At 42.7% G+C, this 18,812-nt stretch overlaps 1 protein-coding gene across 1 annotated transcript in view; it reads left to right on the top strand.

The window, feature by feature from the left end:
• Positions 1-792: 792 nt before the first annotated feature.
• VPS51 (VPS51 subunit of GARP complex) overlaps positions 793-18,812 on the top strand; it is a 31,333-nt gene continuing 13,313 nt past the window's right edge. The window contains exons 1-6 of the mRNA XM_082270683.1: positions 793-1,017; positions 3,690-3,819; positions 4,956-5,102; positions 6,104-6,323; positions 14,275-14,983; positions 17,378-17,593. Of these exons, the coding sequence (XP_082126809.1) occupies positions 847-1,017; positions 3,690-3,819; positions 4,956-5,102; positions 6,104-6,323; positions 14,275-14,983; positions 17,378-17,593 (1,593 nt within the window). The 5' untranslated portion in view covers positions 793-846. The remainder of the gene's footprint in view (positions 1,018-3,689; positions 3,820-4,955; positions 5,103-6,103; positions 6,324-14,274; positions 14,984-17,377; positions 17,594-18,812) is intronic.

The following is an 18,812-nucleotide window of genomic DNA, read 5'->3' as shown; positions in this document are numbered from 1 at the left end:
GTACCCCCAAAAGTGTCAAAAATGTCAGTCAGGGGTCCGATCTGTCCGCCACAATGTCGCAGCCCTGCTAAAAATTGCAGATTGCCGCTATTACTAGTAAAAAAAAAAAAAAAAAAAAAAAAACAATAAAAATGATATAAATCTTTCCCGTAGTTAGTAGACGCGATAACTTTTGCCCATACCAATCAAAATACGCTTATTGTGATTTTTTTTTTTTACCAAAAATATGTAGCAGAAAACAAATTGGCCTAAAATGTTCAAAAAAATTGGATTTTTAAATTTTTTATTTTTTTTTGTAATGTTATATAACAGAATGTGAAAAATATTTTTTTTTTTCAGAATTGTCGCTCTTTAGTGCAAAAAAAATAAAAAAATCGCACAGGTGATTAAATACCACCAAAAGAAAGCTCTATTTGTGGGGAAAAAAGGACATCAATTTTTTTAAGTACAGCGTCGCACGACCGCATAATTGTCCGTTAAAGTAACACAGTGCCGAATCGCAAAATATAGCCTGGTCGTTAAGGGGGCAAATCCTTCCGGTCCAGAAGTGGTTAAGTTGTTAATTATAAAGACTTTCAATCTGAAAAAAGCACTGACACCTCCCACACATTTTATGTATAACTTATTTGCTTTCTAACACCTCCAAATTCAGGAACTGTTTTGGTATTAAAGTGTAAAATCTTCAACATAATCTCTCAATACAGCGTGTATTCAGCGTTGTGCCCGTACTGCGCATGCCCAGTACGGAGGCTTCCTACTCCCCCTTCCATCTCTGCGCCTGTGCAGAAATCTGCAGCTGGTGCGCCTGCGCAGTTCAGCGGAGGTGTGTTGTGTTGTATAGGAAGGATGGCTGCTAGCGGCAGTGTGGACGAAGAGGATATGGGAAAAAAACGGAAAGCTCACGGAATGTTGAAGCTGTATTATGGTATCACGGAGGAAGGGAAGAGCGGCGAGAGGTTGTTGGATCCCACCGATATTGATGGCGTTCACTTCAACCCAGACATGTATCTGACTAAGGTGACGTCATATCCGGCCATCAGTGCTGAGTGTGAGGCTGTGTTGTGGATAGAGTGCAGTGTACAGAATATACTTCATCCTATTGTATGATCATTATATCACCCGGTCACTCCCTGTCACACTCGTACACCTCAGTGGAGATCACGGGTTCTGTGAATAATAATCAGTCTAGTGATGGAGAGAACAGGAAGTAGGAAGCACCTCTGTCAGGTTAAAGAGGAAGTAAACCCTCCTCTACAGCTTGTACCTATAGGTAAGCCTATGATAAGGCTTACCTATAGGTACTGTAAATCTCCTAAATATGCACCGTTTAGTAGATATTTACCTTACATGCAGCCAGTGACGTCACTGGCGCATGCGCTCTGAAGGAACGGCCGCTGGTGCCATTCCTTCAGAGCCCCGTGACCGTCGGCTCCCGTGCGCGGGAGTGACGTCACCGCAGCTCCGGCCAATCAGATGGCCGGATGCCGCGATCCCGGAAGACGGGCGACTGGACATGTCGCCCGTCATAGAGGTAAGCGGGCAGCACGGCGGGGGCTTCGTTCTAAGGTAAGTATTTCATAATGAGCTAGTATGAGATGCATACTAGCTCATTATGTGTTTCTCTTGCAGGTTGCAAAAAGAAAAAACTATTTTTTTGGGGGTTTACAACCTCTTTAAGGACCAGGCCTATTTCTGACATTTGTTGCTTACAAGTTTAAATTAGTATTTTTTGCTTGAAAATTTCTTGGAACCCCCAAGCATTATATATATATATATATATATATATATATATATATTTTTTTTTTTACAAAGACTCTGGAGAATAAAATGGCGGTCATTGCAATTGTCAATGTATTTGCGCAGCGGTCTTTCAAACGCAATTTTTTGGGAAAAAATACACTTCACTGACCAAAAACTAAACAGTAAAGTTATAGCCCAGTTTTTTTTGTATGTTGTGAAAGATGATGTTACACCGAGTAAATAGATACCCAACATGTTACGGTTTAAAATTGCTCACACTTGTGGAATGGCGACGGTTTAAAATTGCTCACACTTGTGGAATGGCGACAAATTGCGGTACTTAAAAATCTCTGTAGGCGACGCTTTTCAACATTTGTAACGGTTACCAGTTTGGAGGTACAGAGGAGGTCTTTGGCTTAAATTCTTGCTCTGGCGATCGCGGCGATACCTTACATGTGTGATTTGAACACCTTTTACATTTGCAGGTGCGACTTATGTATGTGTTTTCTTTGGTACGTGAGCACATAGAAACGGTGCTTTAAAAAAAAAAAAAAAAAAATTATTTTACACTGTCCCTCTTTTAAAAAAAAAAAAAAAAAAATCTGATCACATTTATTGCTGTCACAAGGAATGTAAACATCCCTTGTGACAGTAAGTGCTGGTTCACACTAGGTCGCTCCGACTTAGGGGGTGACCTGTGAAGTCGCGTGCAGCGCGACTTGCACGGTCTTCATAAAATTAATGTCACAGCAAGTCGCCTCCAAGTCACCCCGAAGTAGTACAGGACCCTTTTTCTAAGTCGGAGCGACTTGTGTCGCTCCTATTATAACCGTTCCTGTACTACTCGATGACCGTGACGGTGCACAACTTGCCAGGCTGACCAAGTCGCCTGACAAGTCGTATTAGGCTCCGTTCACATGTGAGCGTATGGATCGCGGGCAGAAAAGTACAAGAGCTTCTTTGGAGCGTATTGCGTCCCGCGATTTTGTTTGCGCGATGTTGCCGCGATTCGGCAGGCGGAAATCGCGGCAACATCGCTCGGCGTTTGGGGGGCTATTGCAAATCAACGGGCAACGCTAGGCGTCCCGCGATTTGCAATAATCTCCGGATCGCTGGCGGAACCGCGGCGGTTCTGCCCGCGATCCAAACGCTGACATGTGAATGCAGCCTTAGTGTGAACCGGCACAAATAGGCAGTGACAGGTACTCTTTTATGGAGGGATTGGGGGTCTATAATGGTGCCCTTACCAAGCAGCAGACCTCCTGTGTTTAGGCTACGTTCACATGTAGGCGTTTTTCAGCTCTAAGGATCAGTTCAAATAACGCCCAACAAGACAAATCCTGTTCATTTCAATGGCCCCTGTTCACATCTGAGGGTTCCGACGCCTTGAGCAAAACGCCTGACGCCCAAAAAAGTACATGAGATTCTGTTTGGGCAGATTACAGGCGTTTTTGTTAGATGTCAATGCCTTCCTCCAAACACCTGCAAAAAGAAGGCCCGTAAAACGCTTGTAAAAACGCCTATAAAATAGCAACGCTTAGATGTGAACGTAGCCTTACAATGCAGCAGGGCAGCTCCTCAGCACTGGATCCAGAAGCTAGTAGAGATCACCAGAGTGGAGCTGTCTACTACAATGATTTCTGACTTGGAGAGGGACCCTACAACTGTGATGTATACAGTACATTGTTACGTTAGTCTAAACTGCATGTATATAAAAAGAAAAAAAAAATCCATACCTGGAATTCTGTAGTTTTTCTGTGTTTTAATTGCGCACAAGAATGGCAGTGTGGATGAAGAATGAATGCAAATTCCATTTTCTAGCATCTGCCTTGATCTGTTTTCTAGAGTGGGATGTCTTTGTAATACATTTACTCTGATGTGTTTATATTTTTGTACTGACATATTTTGGGTCAGTTATATAAAAATGTATTCCATTTTTGTGTCTGCAGTTGAGAAAAGAGAGTTCTCTAGCAGAGTTGATGGATGTTGAAGCTGATATGGTTCGCCAGATACGCGCTTTGGACAGTGATATGCAGACCTTGGTCTATGAGAACTATAATAAGTTCATATCGGCTACAGGTAAATGATGGGATGGCATTAAAAGGGTGGCAGGTAGGGATGCACCGAAATTTCGGCCGAAAATGGGCCTATCCCATTTCGGCCGAAAATGGGTAAAAAATGCCGAAATTAATGCCCGCCGTGAGGAAGGAGGAGGGCGCAGCGCAGGTTTGAAAAGACGCACCTCTGGCCGGCCGCCCGCCTCCCTGTGATGTCCCTACTACTACGATGTGTATGAATGAACTGACCTGACACCGGGCGGGAGAGCGGCCACTAATAGCTATAACTATGTGAGTGCTTCACTTCCCTGTCATGCCGGTATCTCCTCTGACAGGGAAGTGAAGCGCTCACATAGTTATAGCTATTAGCGGCCGCTCGCCCGGCCTCCCGCCCGGTGTGTCAGTTAATTCATGCACAGATCGTAGTAGTGACATCACCGGGAGGCGGGCCGCCGGCCAGAGGCGCGTCTTTTGAATGAAGTACATCGGAGGAGCAGAGTGACCGTAAGGACGCTGAGGCTGGGGGGGGGGGGAGGGGGGAAGCTGAGGCGAGCTTACCAATGGTATTAGTATTATGCAGCATGAGGGGGTTAATGTATTGCCACTGCTAGTCACTGATGCATTAGTGACCGACCAGTGGCAGTTAATTAACCCCTTTGTGCTGCATTAGTGCAACCAGTATCAGTGCAACCAGTGTTAATTAACACTGATACTGGTTGCATTAATGCAGCACAAAGGGGTTAATTAACTGCCACTGGTCGGTCACTAATGCATCAGTGACCAGCAGTGGCAATACATTAACCCCCTCATGCTGCATAATACAAATACCATTGGTAAATAAATTAACCTCTTGCCAATCCGTCACAGTACATATACTGTGACAGGGTGGCAGTGACAGGTGTACATCGCTGCCTATTTTTGGTGTATGCCCCTCTTCTATCTATTTTAAAATTATTTGGGGGGAAAAAGTCATTTTCGGTTTCGGTTTTCGGCCAAGGGCATCCTGCATTTTCGGTTTCGGCCCAGAATTTTCATTTCGGTGCATCCCTAGTGGCAGGTTGTGTTTATATTTCTAACTTTACTGATTTGGCTAGTCTTTGGTTCTCTAACAAAGATTCATAAGATCTGCTGAACAGATGTCATCATCCAATCCCTCAGATACTATTCGTAAAATGAAAAACGATTTTAAAAAGATGGAGGATGAGATGGATGGACTGGCAGCTAACATGGCAGTAATCACGGAATTTAGTGCCTGCATCAGCAGTACCTTGCAGGAGAGACACCAACATATTACCAAGCTTAGTGGTGAGTGATGTCAATGATACTTCTTTGCTGTGTATCAGTAGACCAAGAGGACATGTATGATTATCAGGAGAATAACACTGCAGTGTATCCTGTCATTCTTCCTTTGATTTCATAGAGGTTTGACCCAGCTTTCATTCACCCTTGAGTCTTTGAGATCGCCCAATCATGGATCCAGACAGTAGTGAAAACTTGGACTAAAGTTCTGACTCTTCCCTACACTACTAAAAAATTATTTTATTGCTGTTTGTGTCTCTGGCGGAGAGATTTCACATCACTTCTTGGCTCAGTGTCAAGGGAGGATAGGAAGTGTAAAAAAATCTCCTTTGCAATGACACAGATGGTGGTAAAAATCTAAGAATGGAGCCCTTTCCCCATTCTAAAACTGAAAAAAATGAGGTTTTGGGTGGAGTTGGACTTTAAGCAGGGATTTTAAAGGGAAAAAAACAGTGACCTAGTTGTCACTAGCCTTGCAGCACTAGAGTCCTTGGTTCAAGTCCCAATCAGGATACTGTCTCCAAGGTCCATGTGTGTGTGTTTCCTCCCCGGTACTCCGGTTTCCTCCCACACTCCAAAGACCTTCTGGTAGGTTTTTGTATGCATGTTGAGTAGGGACCTCAGATTGTAAGGTCCGTCAGGGCAGGGACTAGTGCGAATGTTCAGTATGTAAAGCACTGCATTAACCATCAGCGCTATGTAAATACCTAAAATGAAATGAAGGACGTGCAGCAGTTCACTAGTTATAAATCACATTTCCAGCTTTTCTCTGGGTGTTCATATTGATTTTTTGTTTTGATCATGAAGGATTTGAGTAATTATTTGCAGTGTCCAGATACAGAGCTGTGTTGGCAGCTTGCATAATTTAAATATATATTAGGGAGACGTAAAGGAAAACCTTTTCCCTGCTGATTACTTTACAACCATATTTTAAAAATGATAACGAACAGTTGTTAAACAATTTCATTCTGCTCATGGTTCACATGTGTCTTTATTCTGCTATCCAGGTGTGCACACCCTCCTGCGCAAACTGCAGTTCCTGTTTGAACTCCCTGCCCGACTGAAGAAGTGCATTGAAATGGGTGCCTTTGCCCAGGCTGTGTCATATCATACAAAAGCTAAAAGTGTGCTTCAGCAGTACCAGCACATGCCTTCCTTCCATGGCATCCAAACTGATTGCCAGGCCATCATGGCGAGCTTGGCCGATGCACTACGCCAAAGATTCAGGTATTGATTTTTCCTGCTAAGCTATTCTACTGAAACAGTGGGTTGTCATAGTTCTGCTAGATTTATTGTAATGGGGTTATTAAAGGAAAGCTGTGCTAAAGATATTTGGAGAGTGCCATTTCAGAACTCCTCTTCTGAAAATATAGTCACCTGGCTTTCATTCTGCTCCTGTGGCTTAAAGTGGAGTTCCACCCTAAAATTATACTTACCTCCATCTTCTCGCTCCGGGTCACCTGAAAAACAAATGGATAATCGCAATTTTTTATTTTTTTTTACTTACCTCGTTTAGAAGACAATATACTTACCTTACTTCCTTCTTCCTCCCCTCAGCGGCTGCGGCGATTCGTCACTTCCTGGCATGCAATGATTCCTGGGAGCTGAACGTCATCGCTCCCATGAATCAATGCGCCTGCACCGGCCCCGACGTCAGTTCCGGTGCAGGCGCCATCATACCTTGCAAAACAGCTTCTGGGCATGCCCAGAAGCTGTGCAGGGATGACGCTGCGGCACCGGAAGTGACGGCGGGGCTGGTGCAGTGCATCGTGGGACCGAAGAAGACAGAAGAGGACACAGAAGAGGATCGCGCTGGCTTCAAGCTGCCCACACCTGAGATGGCAGCACTGGAGAATACATTTTCAAGGTAAGTATTTCTTCTAAAAAGGTAAGTGCAACCCGGGACAGATCAGAGGCTATCCATTGTGGAATGCACTAGCCCTGACTGTCCCGGGGGTATTTTTATTGAAAAAAACATTCACTGGGTGGAACTCCGTTTTAAGCATTTTCTGTTTGACTTACTGATCCACTACATGTATGCAGATCAGGAGCTCCGATATTCCTGATATCCATCTTTGTTCCTGCTCAGTAACTTAAAATATTGCAGCCAGAGACGGCTAGCATTTTCAGAAAAATGTCATGCAGTGCTAACCTCTGCATTTCTCTCAGTACAGGTTTCCTGGAATGGAATGTATAATGTTTTGTGTATATTTTATGTACAATGTGTTGGACTAAAATACATTTTTTGCCATGTACTCGGGTAAATTTGAATTATTGCAAATATATATTTCTTATTTGCCACTCGCAGCCATCTTTTACTGCACCAGGGGTTACAGCTGCAGGTTTTTCTTCACAGTAATTTACTACTTTGCTTTGAATATCCCATGTAATTTGGTCTCCTGCTATTTAGATCTATTCACGACAGACATCTAAATGGGTCTGTTCAAGGGAATACTTCTTAGTTCCGAACTGTAAGGATTAGTCAGGGGTAGTAAATAACCAAAAAGGTCAGTGATGAGCTTTCCCACAAATTCCTCCCTCCTCCCAAGCCTCAAGCTTCGATTCTGCTCAAGTAAGGTTACACATCACTTTAAGAGACTAGTATAGATTTAGAAGAGGGTCAAACAAAGCTAAGAGTTTTGATGGTCTGATAACAGTAACTGCCCAACTGAATGTGTCCGTGCCTCAACTGCGTGCAGTACATGCGGTTGTGGTGTGGGATTTTTGGGGGGTTAAAGTAATAAAGGTTATTTTTATTTTTATTTTCTTTTAAAATAAAAAAAAAATGTTATACTTCTCTGCTCTGTGCAATGATGTTGCACAGAGCGGCTCTTTACCTCCTCTTCTGGAAGTCCCCTACCGGCGAGTGCCTCTTTAGCAAGCCAGATGCTATAGGGGCACCCCTGCCCAAGCGCTCCCAAGCCAGGTTGTATGTGTCCATAAACATGCACAGCATCAGTAAGCCATGCACCTGTTTCCTCATCACAGGAGTTTGACTGATTGACTGATAGTAGCAGGAGCCTATGGCTCCATCAGCTCTTAATGTCCCTGTGGATCCAGGTAGTGAGAGGTGTGGTTCTGCAGCTGGGACAGCACTGGAGCAGTGAGAGGAGTCGGGTAAGGCTGTATTCACACAGGAACAAACAGTTGCCGAAGCGCTTAACCTCTCTGGTAGCAATCCATTCCTGATTGCTGTAGGGGGCAGTGTGGCGCGCAATTCAGCACATCACATAGCTCCCATTTTTTTTTCCTACAAACTAATAAGTGCACAAAAGTACACTTCATTCATAGAGCGGTACAGCAAGGTGATGCACTGCGATATTGTACAGTGCTATGCAGTTCCGTACAGTGCTACAATAAAATTCAGCGTGGTAAATGGGACATACAGAAAACAATTGTATTTTGAGTGTTGTTGCAGTGACAGGCGTTTTAAAATTCATTAACCACTTGCCGACTGCCGCATGACTATTTACGTCGGCAGTCAGCTCCTCACAGGCAGAGCGACGTAGGGCTACATCGCTAGCCTGTAAGGGTTTTTGGAGCGAGCGCGCGCCCGCTCGGTCATGGACCCCCCTCCCCCACGCGTGTGCCCGGCACTCGCGATCGTCCGTGACAGCGGGAGAAAGGCAGGCGGCTAGTGTAAACAAAGCCGCCTGTCAGTTCTCCCTGTGTAAGAATGGTGATCAAACGGATTATACTATGTAGGACTGTTGATCATTGTTCTTACACATCAAGCCACAGCCAATCACAGTTAGAAACACGCCCCTAGGACACACTTAACCCCTCCCTCTCCAATACAGTTAACTCCTTCACTGCCAGTGTCATTTTTACAGTAACAGTGCATATGTATAGCACTGATTACTGTAGTAATGTCACTGGTAACCCCAAAAGTGTCAAAAATGTCAGTCAAGGGTCCGATCTGTCTGCCCCAATGTCGCAGTCCCGCAAAAAAAAAATCACAGATCGCCGCTATTACGCGTTAAAAAAAAAAAGACAACAAAAATGACAAAAATTTTTCCTTTGTTAGTAAACGCAATAACTTTTGCGCAAACCAATCAAAATACGCTTTTTGCAATTTTCTTTTACCAAACATATGGTAAAAAAAAAAAAATTGGCCTTAAATGTTAAAAAATTTTGACTACTTTTACATTTTTTTGGGGGAATTTCATATAAAAAAATGTGAAAAATATTGTTATTTTTGCAAAATTTACGCTCTTTTTTTTGTTTATAGCGCATGATCAAAAAATTGCACAGGTGATCAAATACCACCAAAAGAAAGCTCTGTTTGTGGGAAAAAAAGGATGCCAAATTCGTTTAGGTACAGCGTTTCACGACCGTGCAATTGTCCGTTAAAGTCACGCAGTGCCAAATCGCAAACTAGGCCCTGGTCAGGAAGGGGGTAAAATATTCCGGGGCTCAAGTGGTTAACACACTTTTTATCACACTATGTTTTAATTAGCCCTAAGTGTTTAAGGACGGGGGTGGGTAGATCAATTAGTGGGACATTTTTTAGCTTAAAGTAGATGAACCCTTACCTTCTAAAAACAACCTATTCAGTTTAAAAGAGAAATAAAAGGCAAAACATTTGTGTGTGTGTGTGTATAGATGTATGTTAACATATTCTTTAATGGGGGAATGCATTAAGGATAAAGAAAAAAAAAAAAACATTTTGACTTTAGAACCACTTTAAAACAGGCATTAAAACATAACCTCTCCTCACTACCTGTTAAACACACTCTGAAAAGCTATTCACTCTGGATCGATGTTCAGAGGGGGATACATGTATAAACGACCCCATGCAGTTACAAGCACTGATAGAAACTTCTCTATCTAAATCCTTTTGTGTAGTAAATGACTTGCCGTTCTCCTGATATGTATACCCCATGTCTTGGCCCATAACAAGATCTAGTCTTTAAAATACTCACGTCTTCCTTGCTCTGGAAATCTTGTTTCCTGCCCCTGGGACTGGAATGTTTCAGCCACTTAATATTTTCTTTTGGACCAGTCCCCTCACCGCTTCTTCTAGTTCTGCTGCTTTTGAAGCCTCTTAAATAGAACCCCCACCACCAGAATGTGTGTCCACATCAGACAGGCAGTGATATGGACACCCATGAGAAGGACCCACCTGATGTAAACAAAAAAGGGGAGAAAGCGTGGGAACTGAACATTACATGAGTGAGGCTTCAGGTAAGTAAAAAGAGCATTTAGAATTATTTTTTTTCAATGATCTGCTATAGGGAGAGGGAAGGTGTTCTTGCTTTGCTAAGTGTTAAGAGATGCATTAGTAATGTAGTACCTTTCAGGTGGATCCATAGCGGGAAGAAACAGGATCCAATACACCTGGAAGTGTCATTTCCTAAAGATCTTAGCAGTGTCTGTAAGTCTGGAATAGCATGAAGGTTCCTATAACAGAGGCCATCCTGAAAAGGATAATGTATACAGTGGTTATAAAAAGTCTACACACCTCTGTTAAAATGACAGGCTTCTGTGATGTAAAACTAAAAAGAACTAAAATAATGTGGTTGCATAAGTGTGCACACCCTGTAATAACTGGGGATGTAGCAGTGTTTAGAATTAAGCAATCACGTTCAAACTCATGTTAAATAGGAGTCAGTACACACCTGCCATCATTTAAAGTGCCTCTGATTAACCCCAAATAAAGGTCAGCTGTTCTAGTAGGTCTTTCCTGACATTTTCTTAGTCGCATCCTACAGCGAAAGCCATTGTCCGCAGAGGGCTTCCAAAGCATCAGAGGGATCTCATTGTTAAAAGGTATCTGTCGGGAGAAGGGTACAAAAGAATTTCCAAGGCATTAGATATACTATGGAACACATTGAAGACAGTCATCATCAAGTGGAGAAAATATGGCACAACAGTGATATTACCAAGAACTGGACGTCCCTCCAAAATTTATGAAAAGACAAGACGAAAACTGGTCAGAGAGGCTGCCAAGAGTCCTACAGCAACATTAAAGGAGTTGCAGGAATATCTGGCATGTACTGGCTGTGGTGCATGTGGCAGCAATCTCCCGTATTCTTCATATGTCTGAGCTACGGGGTAGAGTGACAAGACGAAAGCCTTTTCTTACGAAGAAAAACATCCAAGCCCGGCTAAATTTTGCAAAAACTTATCTGAGTCTCCCAAAAGCATGTGGGAAAATGTGTTCTGGTCTGATGAAACCAAGGTTGAACTTTTTGCCCATAATTTCATAAGATATGTTTTGTGCAAAAACAACACTGCACATCGCCAAAAAAACACCATACCCACAGTGAAGCATGGTGGTGGCAGCATCATGCTTTGGGGCTGGGTTTCTTCAGCTGGAACAGGGGCCTTAGTCAAAATAGAGGGATTTATGAACAGTTCCAAATACCAGTCAATATTGGCATAAAACCTTCAGGCTTCTGCTTGAAAGCGACCCAAAGCATACATCCAAATCAACAAAGGAATTTCTTCGCAAGAAGAAGAATAACGTTTTGGAATAGCCCAGCCAGAGCCCAGACTTCAATCTGATTGAAAATCTGTGGGACGATCTGAAGAGGGCTGTGCACAGGAGATGCCCTCACAATCTGACAGATTTGGAGTGTTTTTGCAAAGAAGAGTGGGCAAATACTGCCAAGTCAAGATGTGCCATGCTGATGGACTCAAACCCAAAAAGACTGAGTGCTGTAATAAAATCAAAAGGTGCTTCAACAAAGTATTAGTTTAAAGGTGTGTACACTTATGCAACCGTATTATTTTCGTTTTTTTTTTTTTTTTTTATTTCCCTCCACCTAAAGGGTTTTTTTTTTTTTTTTTTTTTTGAGTTGTACAGTTTATAGGTCACATTAAAGGTGGAAAAAGTTCTGAAATGATTTATCTTTGTCTCATTTATTTTACATCACAGAAACCTGACATTTTAACAAGGGTACAAAAAAAAATAACCGCGCTAAACACACTATAAAAGAGAAGTAAATATATGTGCTAAAATGAAATAAACACGACTGAAATTATAACTAAAAGGTCAAAGTAGCAGCTGAAGTGGGAACACACCAATTAAAGAATATAAAAGTAGGAGCCGCGCTGATATGAGACATGCAATATAAAAGCATGTGATTAAATGAGACGATCAAATAATGAATCAAATAATACAAAGGTTGTGCTTAAATAAGACAATCAAAAATAAAATATTGCTGATAAATCAATTGATGTACATCCAAATGATATGTAAATAAAGAATAAAGTCCAAAAGATTGTGCAAAGTGTAGAAACAGAAATTCCTTCACCGTGATGGATAGCTCTTCAATCTATGAGAACTTTAGGACCACGCTATGCGCTTACCACAAATCAGATGTAAACAAGCCCAACAGTATATGAAGATAGCCAAGACAGAGATTCATTCACCGCAGTGCTATAACTTCCAATCCGTGATGAAAAGTGAAGGTCACACTATGCGCTTACCACAACTTAGATGAATATGAGCCCAATTCAATGTATGGATGGTAAACTTCTGAGCGATCCAGTGGAAATGGGATGATCCCTCCAACTGATGCAGCCTAGCAGGAGCACCAATCAAATGCAGGGCTAAGGCACAAACCGTCCGGATCAACCTCACTCCGGCATCAGCCACAAAGAAAATAGGGGCCACAATAGTGAAGTACGTAGGCACAGTTTTATTACATAAAAGTAATCAACTTACATGTAAACAGAAAAAAAGCGCTTTATTTGGCAGGATCCGAAGATGCAGCCGCCCGACTTCCGGGTAGTACGTAGGTGACGTCAGCGCGCCTTCCCGACGCGTTTCGTCATAGATGACGTCTTCCTGGGCTCATATTCATCTAAGTTGTGGTAAGCGCATAGTGTGACCTTCACTTTTCATCACGGATTGGAAGTTATAGCACTGCGGTGAATGAATCTCTGTCTTGGCTATCTTCATATACTGTTGGGCTTGTTTACATCTGATTTGTGGTAAGCGCATAGCGTGGTCCTAAAGTTCTCATAGATTGAAGAGCTATCCATCATGGTGAAGGAATTTCTGTTTCTACACTTTTAACAAGGGTGTGTAGACTTTTTTATATCCACTGTATATTTCAAAGAAGCGCTGTGATATACTAACATTCTTTTTAACCCCTTCTGACCCCCTCCTTGGCTACCCTTTAAACTGGGTTTTAACGACAAGAAAAGGGACAGATTTCCTGACCACATGATCACTGTGGTTAACTGTCAGTGATAACATGATTGGGAGCCTCCCCCGATGACTCCTAATCTTAAACAGAGGCTAGGAGCTGTCTGTTATAGCTTGGTTACTGTGCTGGGGGCCCCAGTCCCTGTTGCCGCACATATACATTACATGATTGCCTAGAGAATTTTAATATCTATTATATTTCTTGAACATTTCACACAGGAAGAGAGTTGAGGTTGTCAAGCAGCTTAAAATCCCACCCCTGTTACCTTCTTTCTCTTGGTGTAAGAAGTGATTCATGCTGATAGAGGAACAAGGCAGCAGAAAAAAGTGACACTTAGTGCTCTTATTGAGACGAGTACACGTTCTAGAGAGATATATTTTGTTCATATTTCTGTGTCAGAGGTTTACAACCACTTTAACCGCTTGCCGACCAGCCACCATAGTTTTACTGCGGCAGGTCAGCTCTGTCCCGCCAAACAACGTACCTGTACATTGCTTCGCAGAACCGCTAGTGGGGATGCGCGCCCATTCGCCACAGTGGAAGATAATCAGCTTTTCCGGCCACCCGTGCCGTTCCTTCAGAGCCCTGTGCCGTGAATGGTGGCTCCCGCGTGATGTCATCGCACCTCCGACCAATCAGATGGCTGGTGGACACAAACCAGGAAGAAGGACGGCCGAAAATGTTTGCTGTGTTATGGTGAGCGGGCGGCACTGCGGGGGCTTCGTTCTAAGGTAAGTATTTCATTAAGCGATGCATACTAGATCATTATGCCTTTTGTCTTTCAGGTTTTTCTATTTTTCTGAGGTTTACAACCTCTTTAAGGCGGTAAATCATTCCGGTCCAGAAGTGGTTAAAGTGCAGCTACTTAGTCAATACAATGTAATATCTGGTTTTTTAATCACTCATTTTGGCACATACAAGATCCCTATCTCGATGACCGTTGATTTTTTTTCTTATTGTCAATTGTACTTTTTGAAATCTCTATCACTCTCTAATATCATAACCCTCTTTTGCAGGGATCCTTCTGCTTCCCCCCAGGACCTATCTGAATGTATTGAATTGCTCTTGAGTCTGGAGGAGCCAGCTCACCTGCTTTGTGATGAGTTTCTAGCTCATGGACGTGGACGCTTGGCTGCTCACCTCTCTGATCTAGAGGGGGCCAGTGACATTCTGGAATTTGTTGACCGAGGCTGTGGTGGCTTTATTAGTGACACCTGTCTTCTAGCAGCTTCTTACCAGAGTCTGTTCTGTAAAGAACATGGAAGCACAGCACAGATGGCTGAGCGGAAGCTTACCACATTCCTAGATGAGCTCAGTGAAGGCTACTTTGAGATAGTTGAGAAGCGGTTGCGAGAGGAAAAGAGTCCAGGAGACAACTCACTCTTAGTCCGGGCACTGGACAGATTCCATAGACGGCTCCAGGCACCGACTAAGTTGGTACCAGGGTGCAGTTTTAATCGGAGAGGTACAGAGATTGTGGTTAGAGCAGCACAGGAGCGGCTGGCTCAATACTTACAAGCTTTAAAAGACTTCTTCCAGGGTTGTATAACTGATGTTCGACAAGCACTTGCAGCTCCAAGAGTTGCTGGAAAAGACGCTCCAGCGTTGGGTGAACTACTAGCCATGCTCTCTGGGTCTGTTTTAAACCAGATTAAATCTGTTTTGGCCTCAGTGCACCTTTTCACAGCTAAAGATGTGGCTTTCTCAGACAAACCATACTTTAAGGTAAGCAAAGTCAGAATTTTAAATGGAACTTCAGCCCACAGGTATTTTTTTTATTTATTGAGTTTACATGAGGTTAAAGTGATACTCGTGAGTCTTGTTTTTTTTTTTTGTTAAAAATAATATGTAATACTTACCTGCTCTAAGTAGTGGTTTTGCACAGAGAAACCCAGACCCTCCTCTTCTCATGTCCCTGTTCGGTGCTCCTGGCCCCTCCCTCCTGTTAAATGCCCCCATGGCAAGCAGCTTGCTATGGGGGCACCCAAACCAAGCCACAGCCACTGTATCCATTCAGCCCCGCCCCCTTTCTCTCCTTATTGGCAGACTGAATTTGATTGACAGCAGCGGGAGCCAGCGGCGCCACGCTGCTTTCTCAGCCAATCAGGAGAGGAGTCCCGGGCAGCCGAGACACTCCTGCAACATCACTTGATCTAGATGAACCTCAGGTAGGTATTAGTGGGGCTGGGGGGTGGCTGCTGCACATAGGTTTTTTTATATTCATGCATAGAATGCATAAAGATACAAAACCTTCTGCCTTTACAACCACTTTACCAATAGAGCATTTTGCTGTCTTACGTCTGGGCCACTTTTTGCGATTCGGCGCTGTGCGACTTTAACTGACAATTGCGCGGTCGTGCAACGCCATACCCAAACGACATTTACATCCTTTTTTTCCCACAAACTGAGCTTTCTTTTGGTGGTATTTGATCACCTGTGCGATTTTTACTTTTTGCGCTATAAACAAAAAAAGAGCGTAAATTTTGAAAAAACAACAATATTTTTCACATTTTTTTTATATGAAATTCCCCCCAAAAAAATGTAAAAATCAAAATTTTTTAAAAGTTTTGGCCAATTTGTTTTCTGCTACATATGTTTGGTAAAAAAATTCACAATAAGCGTATTTTGATTGGTTTGCGCAAAAGTTATTGCGTTTACTAACAAAGGGAAAGATTTCTGTCATTTTTGGTGTTTTTTTTTTTTTTAACGCGTAATGGCCGCGATCTGCGTTTTTTTTTTTTTTTTTTTTTTTTTTTTTTTTTTTTTTTTTTTTTTTTTTTGCGGGACTGCGACATTGCGGCGGACAGATCGGACCCTTGACTGACATTTTTGACACTTTTGGGGGTACCAGTGACATTACTGCAGTAATCAGTGCTATATATATGCACTGTTATTGTAAAAATTACACTGGCAGGGAAGGGGTTAATTTTATTGGAGAGGGAGGGGTTAATGTTTGCCTGGTGCTTACTGACGTGTGGGGGGGGAGGTGACTGTGTGACACAAGGACAGATCCAGGGTTCAGCTATGCTGAACCCTGCAATCTGACCCTGCCTGTCACTTGGGAGATCCGCCCGCTTGTGTTTACACAAGCAGGCGGATCTCCACACTAGATCCCCGACGATCGGGGAAGAGCAGAGGCGATCGCCGCTGCTCCTCCCCTGGCCCGACTCCCGCTGTGACTGAAAACAGCGGGAGCGAGCCTCCGGCGGCACGCGAGCGCCGCCCACAAGGGGAGTGTCTGACGACAACGAGCCACTTTGCCGCAGTAGTACTACGGTACTCAGCGGTAAAGTGGTTAATACAGGGGGACAATGCTACCCTGACAACAATGGGGTGGGAAAAAAAAAAAAGACACGTTTTTAATAAGTACAATAGGACTCATGTCGACTATAAAATATAGGGGTCGACACTGTAAAGAATATAGAATTGTTGGGCACAGAGGGGATCTTGTGGAATAACATTATTATGAAGACCAAGAGATCAAAATATGTTCAATTCGGTTTTACTGGGATAGGTCACGAAGGAGAGTCAGCTCTATGTGAGGAGAGGATGTCCATAATCTCCAAATTTTATCAAAAAGAGCCAGGTGGCCTTTACCTGCTTATATTAACTTTGTAGAGGGGGGAGCAGAGTTAATCTGGCACGGCAACAAGGTAAGGGGCCTTCCAAATAACTCTTTTTGTCTTAAAATTACAAAATATGTAAAAAAAAACTTTTTTGATATGACTATTGGGAGAGAATATTTGGTAGGCCAAACTATTTAGAACTAAACAAAGTAAAGGACACTGCATTCCAGATTGTATGACAAAACTCAAGGTTTATTTTAGTTTTTAAATAAGTGGAGACAGGCTAGAACCTTTGATGAGTTTTAATGGCATTTATATCTGTGTAGAAGATTTCACCTTACTTCTCATTTTGGTAATTTCTTTCACTGGAACGTAGTGCTGTCGTCTGCAATAAAAACTCAATAGAAGTTCTATCTCTTTCTCAGTTCAACACTAAAATGACATTTTGTTCAAGAGGTTCAGTTGTAAAATATATCCATCGTTATTGTATTTTGTTATTCCTATTTTTACAGCTTCTCCCTGTCTCACAGTTCTTTCACTTTTCTCTTGCTAGGGTGAGTTTTGTAGTCAGGGTGTCCGGGAGGGACTGATTGTAGCTTTCATCAAGTCTGTGTGCCAGACAGCGCGACAGTTCTGTGACTCCCCAGGAGAGAAGAGTGCCAATACACCACCACTCCTCTTGTTGCTTCTCTCTCGCCTCTGCTTGGACTATGAGACCTCAACCATCAGCTACATACTGACCCTGACAGATGAACAGTTTCTGGGCCAGGTAAAACCACTGCTGCATTCTATTGTGTTTTTGCTGAACGTGACCCCCCCAGTTAGGATAAATATTGTTAATGAATATAAATGGGCTCAGGCCTGTTCAGATCCTAGTCCAAACCTACCTGAGCGATCCCGCCAGGAAGCTGTCTCTGTACTGGGCCATTCATAATTAAGTGAGGCATTGCCTTCCCTGCAGCCGCACATATATACACTCCCCTTGTATATGTACGCCTGAGGGTGGGGAACGCTTTGGCTGCTTATGATTTTGTGCATAGCACAGATGAGTTTCCTGGCAGGATATTGAATAAACCGACACTGCAGTTTCACTCCTCTTCACTGCAAGCTGGCAGATTTTCTATTGCAGAGGAGACTTGCAATGTCTCTTCTGCAATAAAACACATTTACCTGCCTGTTTGCAGTGTCTCCCGGCATGCAAACTGAGCTGCTAATTCTCAGCTTGCAGCATCCGGCCCGATCCCTGTGTGCCTGAATGACGGCCTTCTGTGCATGCCCAGGACTGACGTCCTCTCACACCAGTCAATGACGATGGCTGAAAACCAGCACACAGATGAGGATGCCGGTAAGGGACATGAAGGGACATGCGGACCGGAGCACCCTCAGAATAGGTAAGTATGGATATCTTTCTATATTGTCAGCACCTGTTAATTGATACAGGTGAGTTTTAATTACAAATTACAGGAGCATCGCAAACTTGGAATGCAATTATTTCTTACAATTTTGAGAAGGTGCCAATAATTTTGTCCAGTCCATTTTTGGAGTTTTGCATGGAATGTGTCATATTTGGCTTTTTGTTTCTCCACTTTTCTGTGTCATCCCAATACAAGCAAAAGAAATAAACATGAGAATGCCTAAACATTTGTAATTGCAACAATTTTCTGGGTGAAGTGTAGCATTATCTGACAAATGCGGGTGTTCCATTATTTTTGCCTATGATTGTATGCTAATGCAACATTTTCCTAAGTGAAAATAATTTTCACATCTAAAATGCTTTTTATTTGGTACAATGTTTTAATAAAAAATGCTCTTGTTTCTTTTATTACTGTATAAACTGACAAAAGAACAATGTAAAACTACATAATGTATACATTTTTACAATTTTTTTTTTTTTTTTAATGTTGTAATTGTATCTAGCAGTTCCCATCAAGGTGCAGTGATCATATGATCAGGAACCACTTTGATTCTTTCCCTTTTAGAGCAGTCAG

This window comes from Pelophylax lessonae (genome assembly GCF_965119305.1).
Source record: "Pelophylax lessonae genome assembly, chromosome: 10".
Classification (NCBI taxonomy): domain Eukaryota; kingdom Metazoa; phylum Chordata; class Amphibia; order Anura; family Ranidae; genus Pelophylax; species Pelophylax lessonae.
This window is presented reverse-complemented; position numbering and strand designations above follow the sequence as displayed.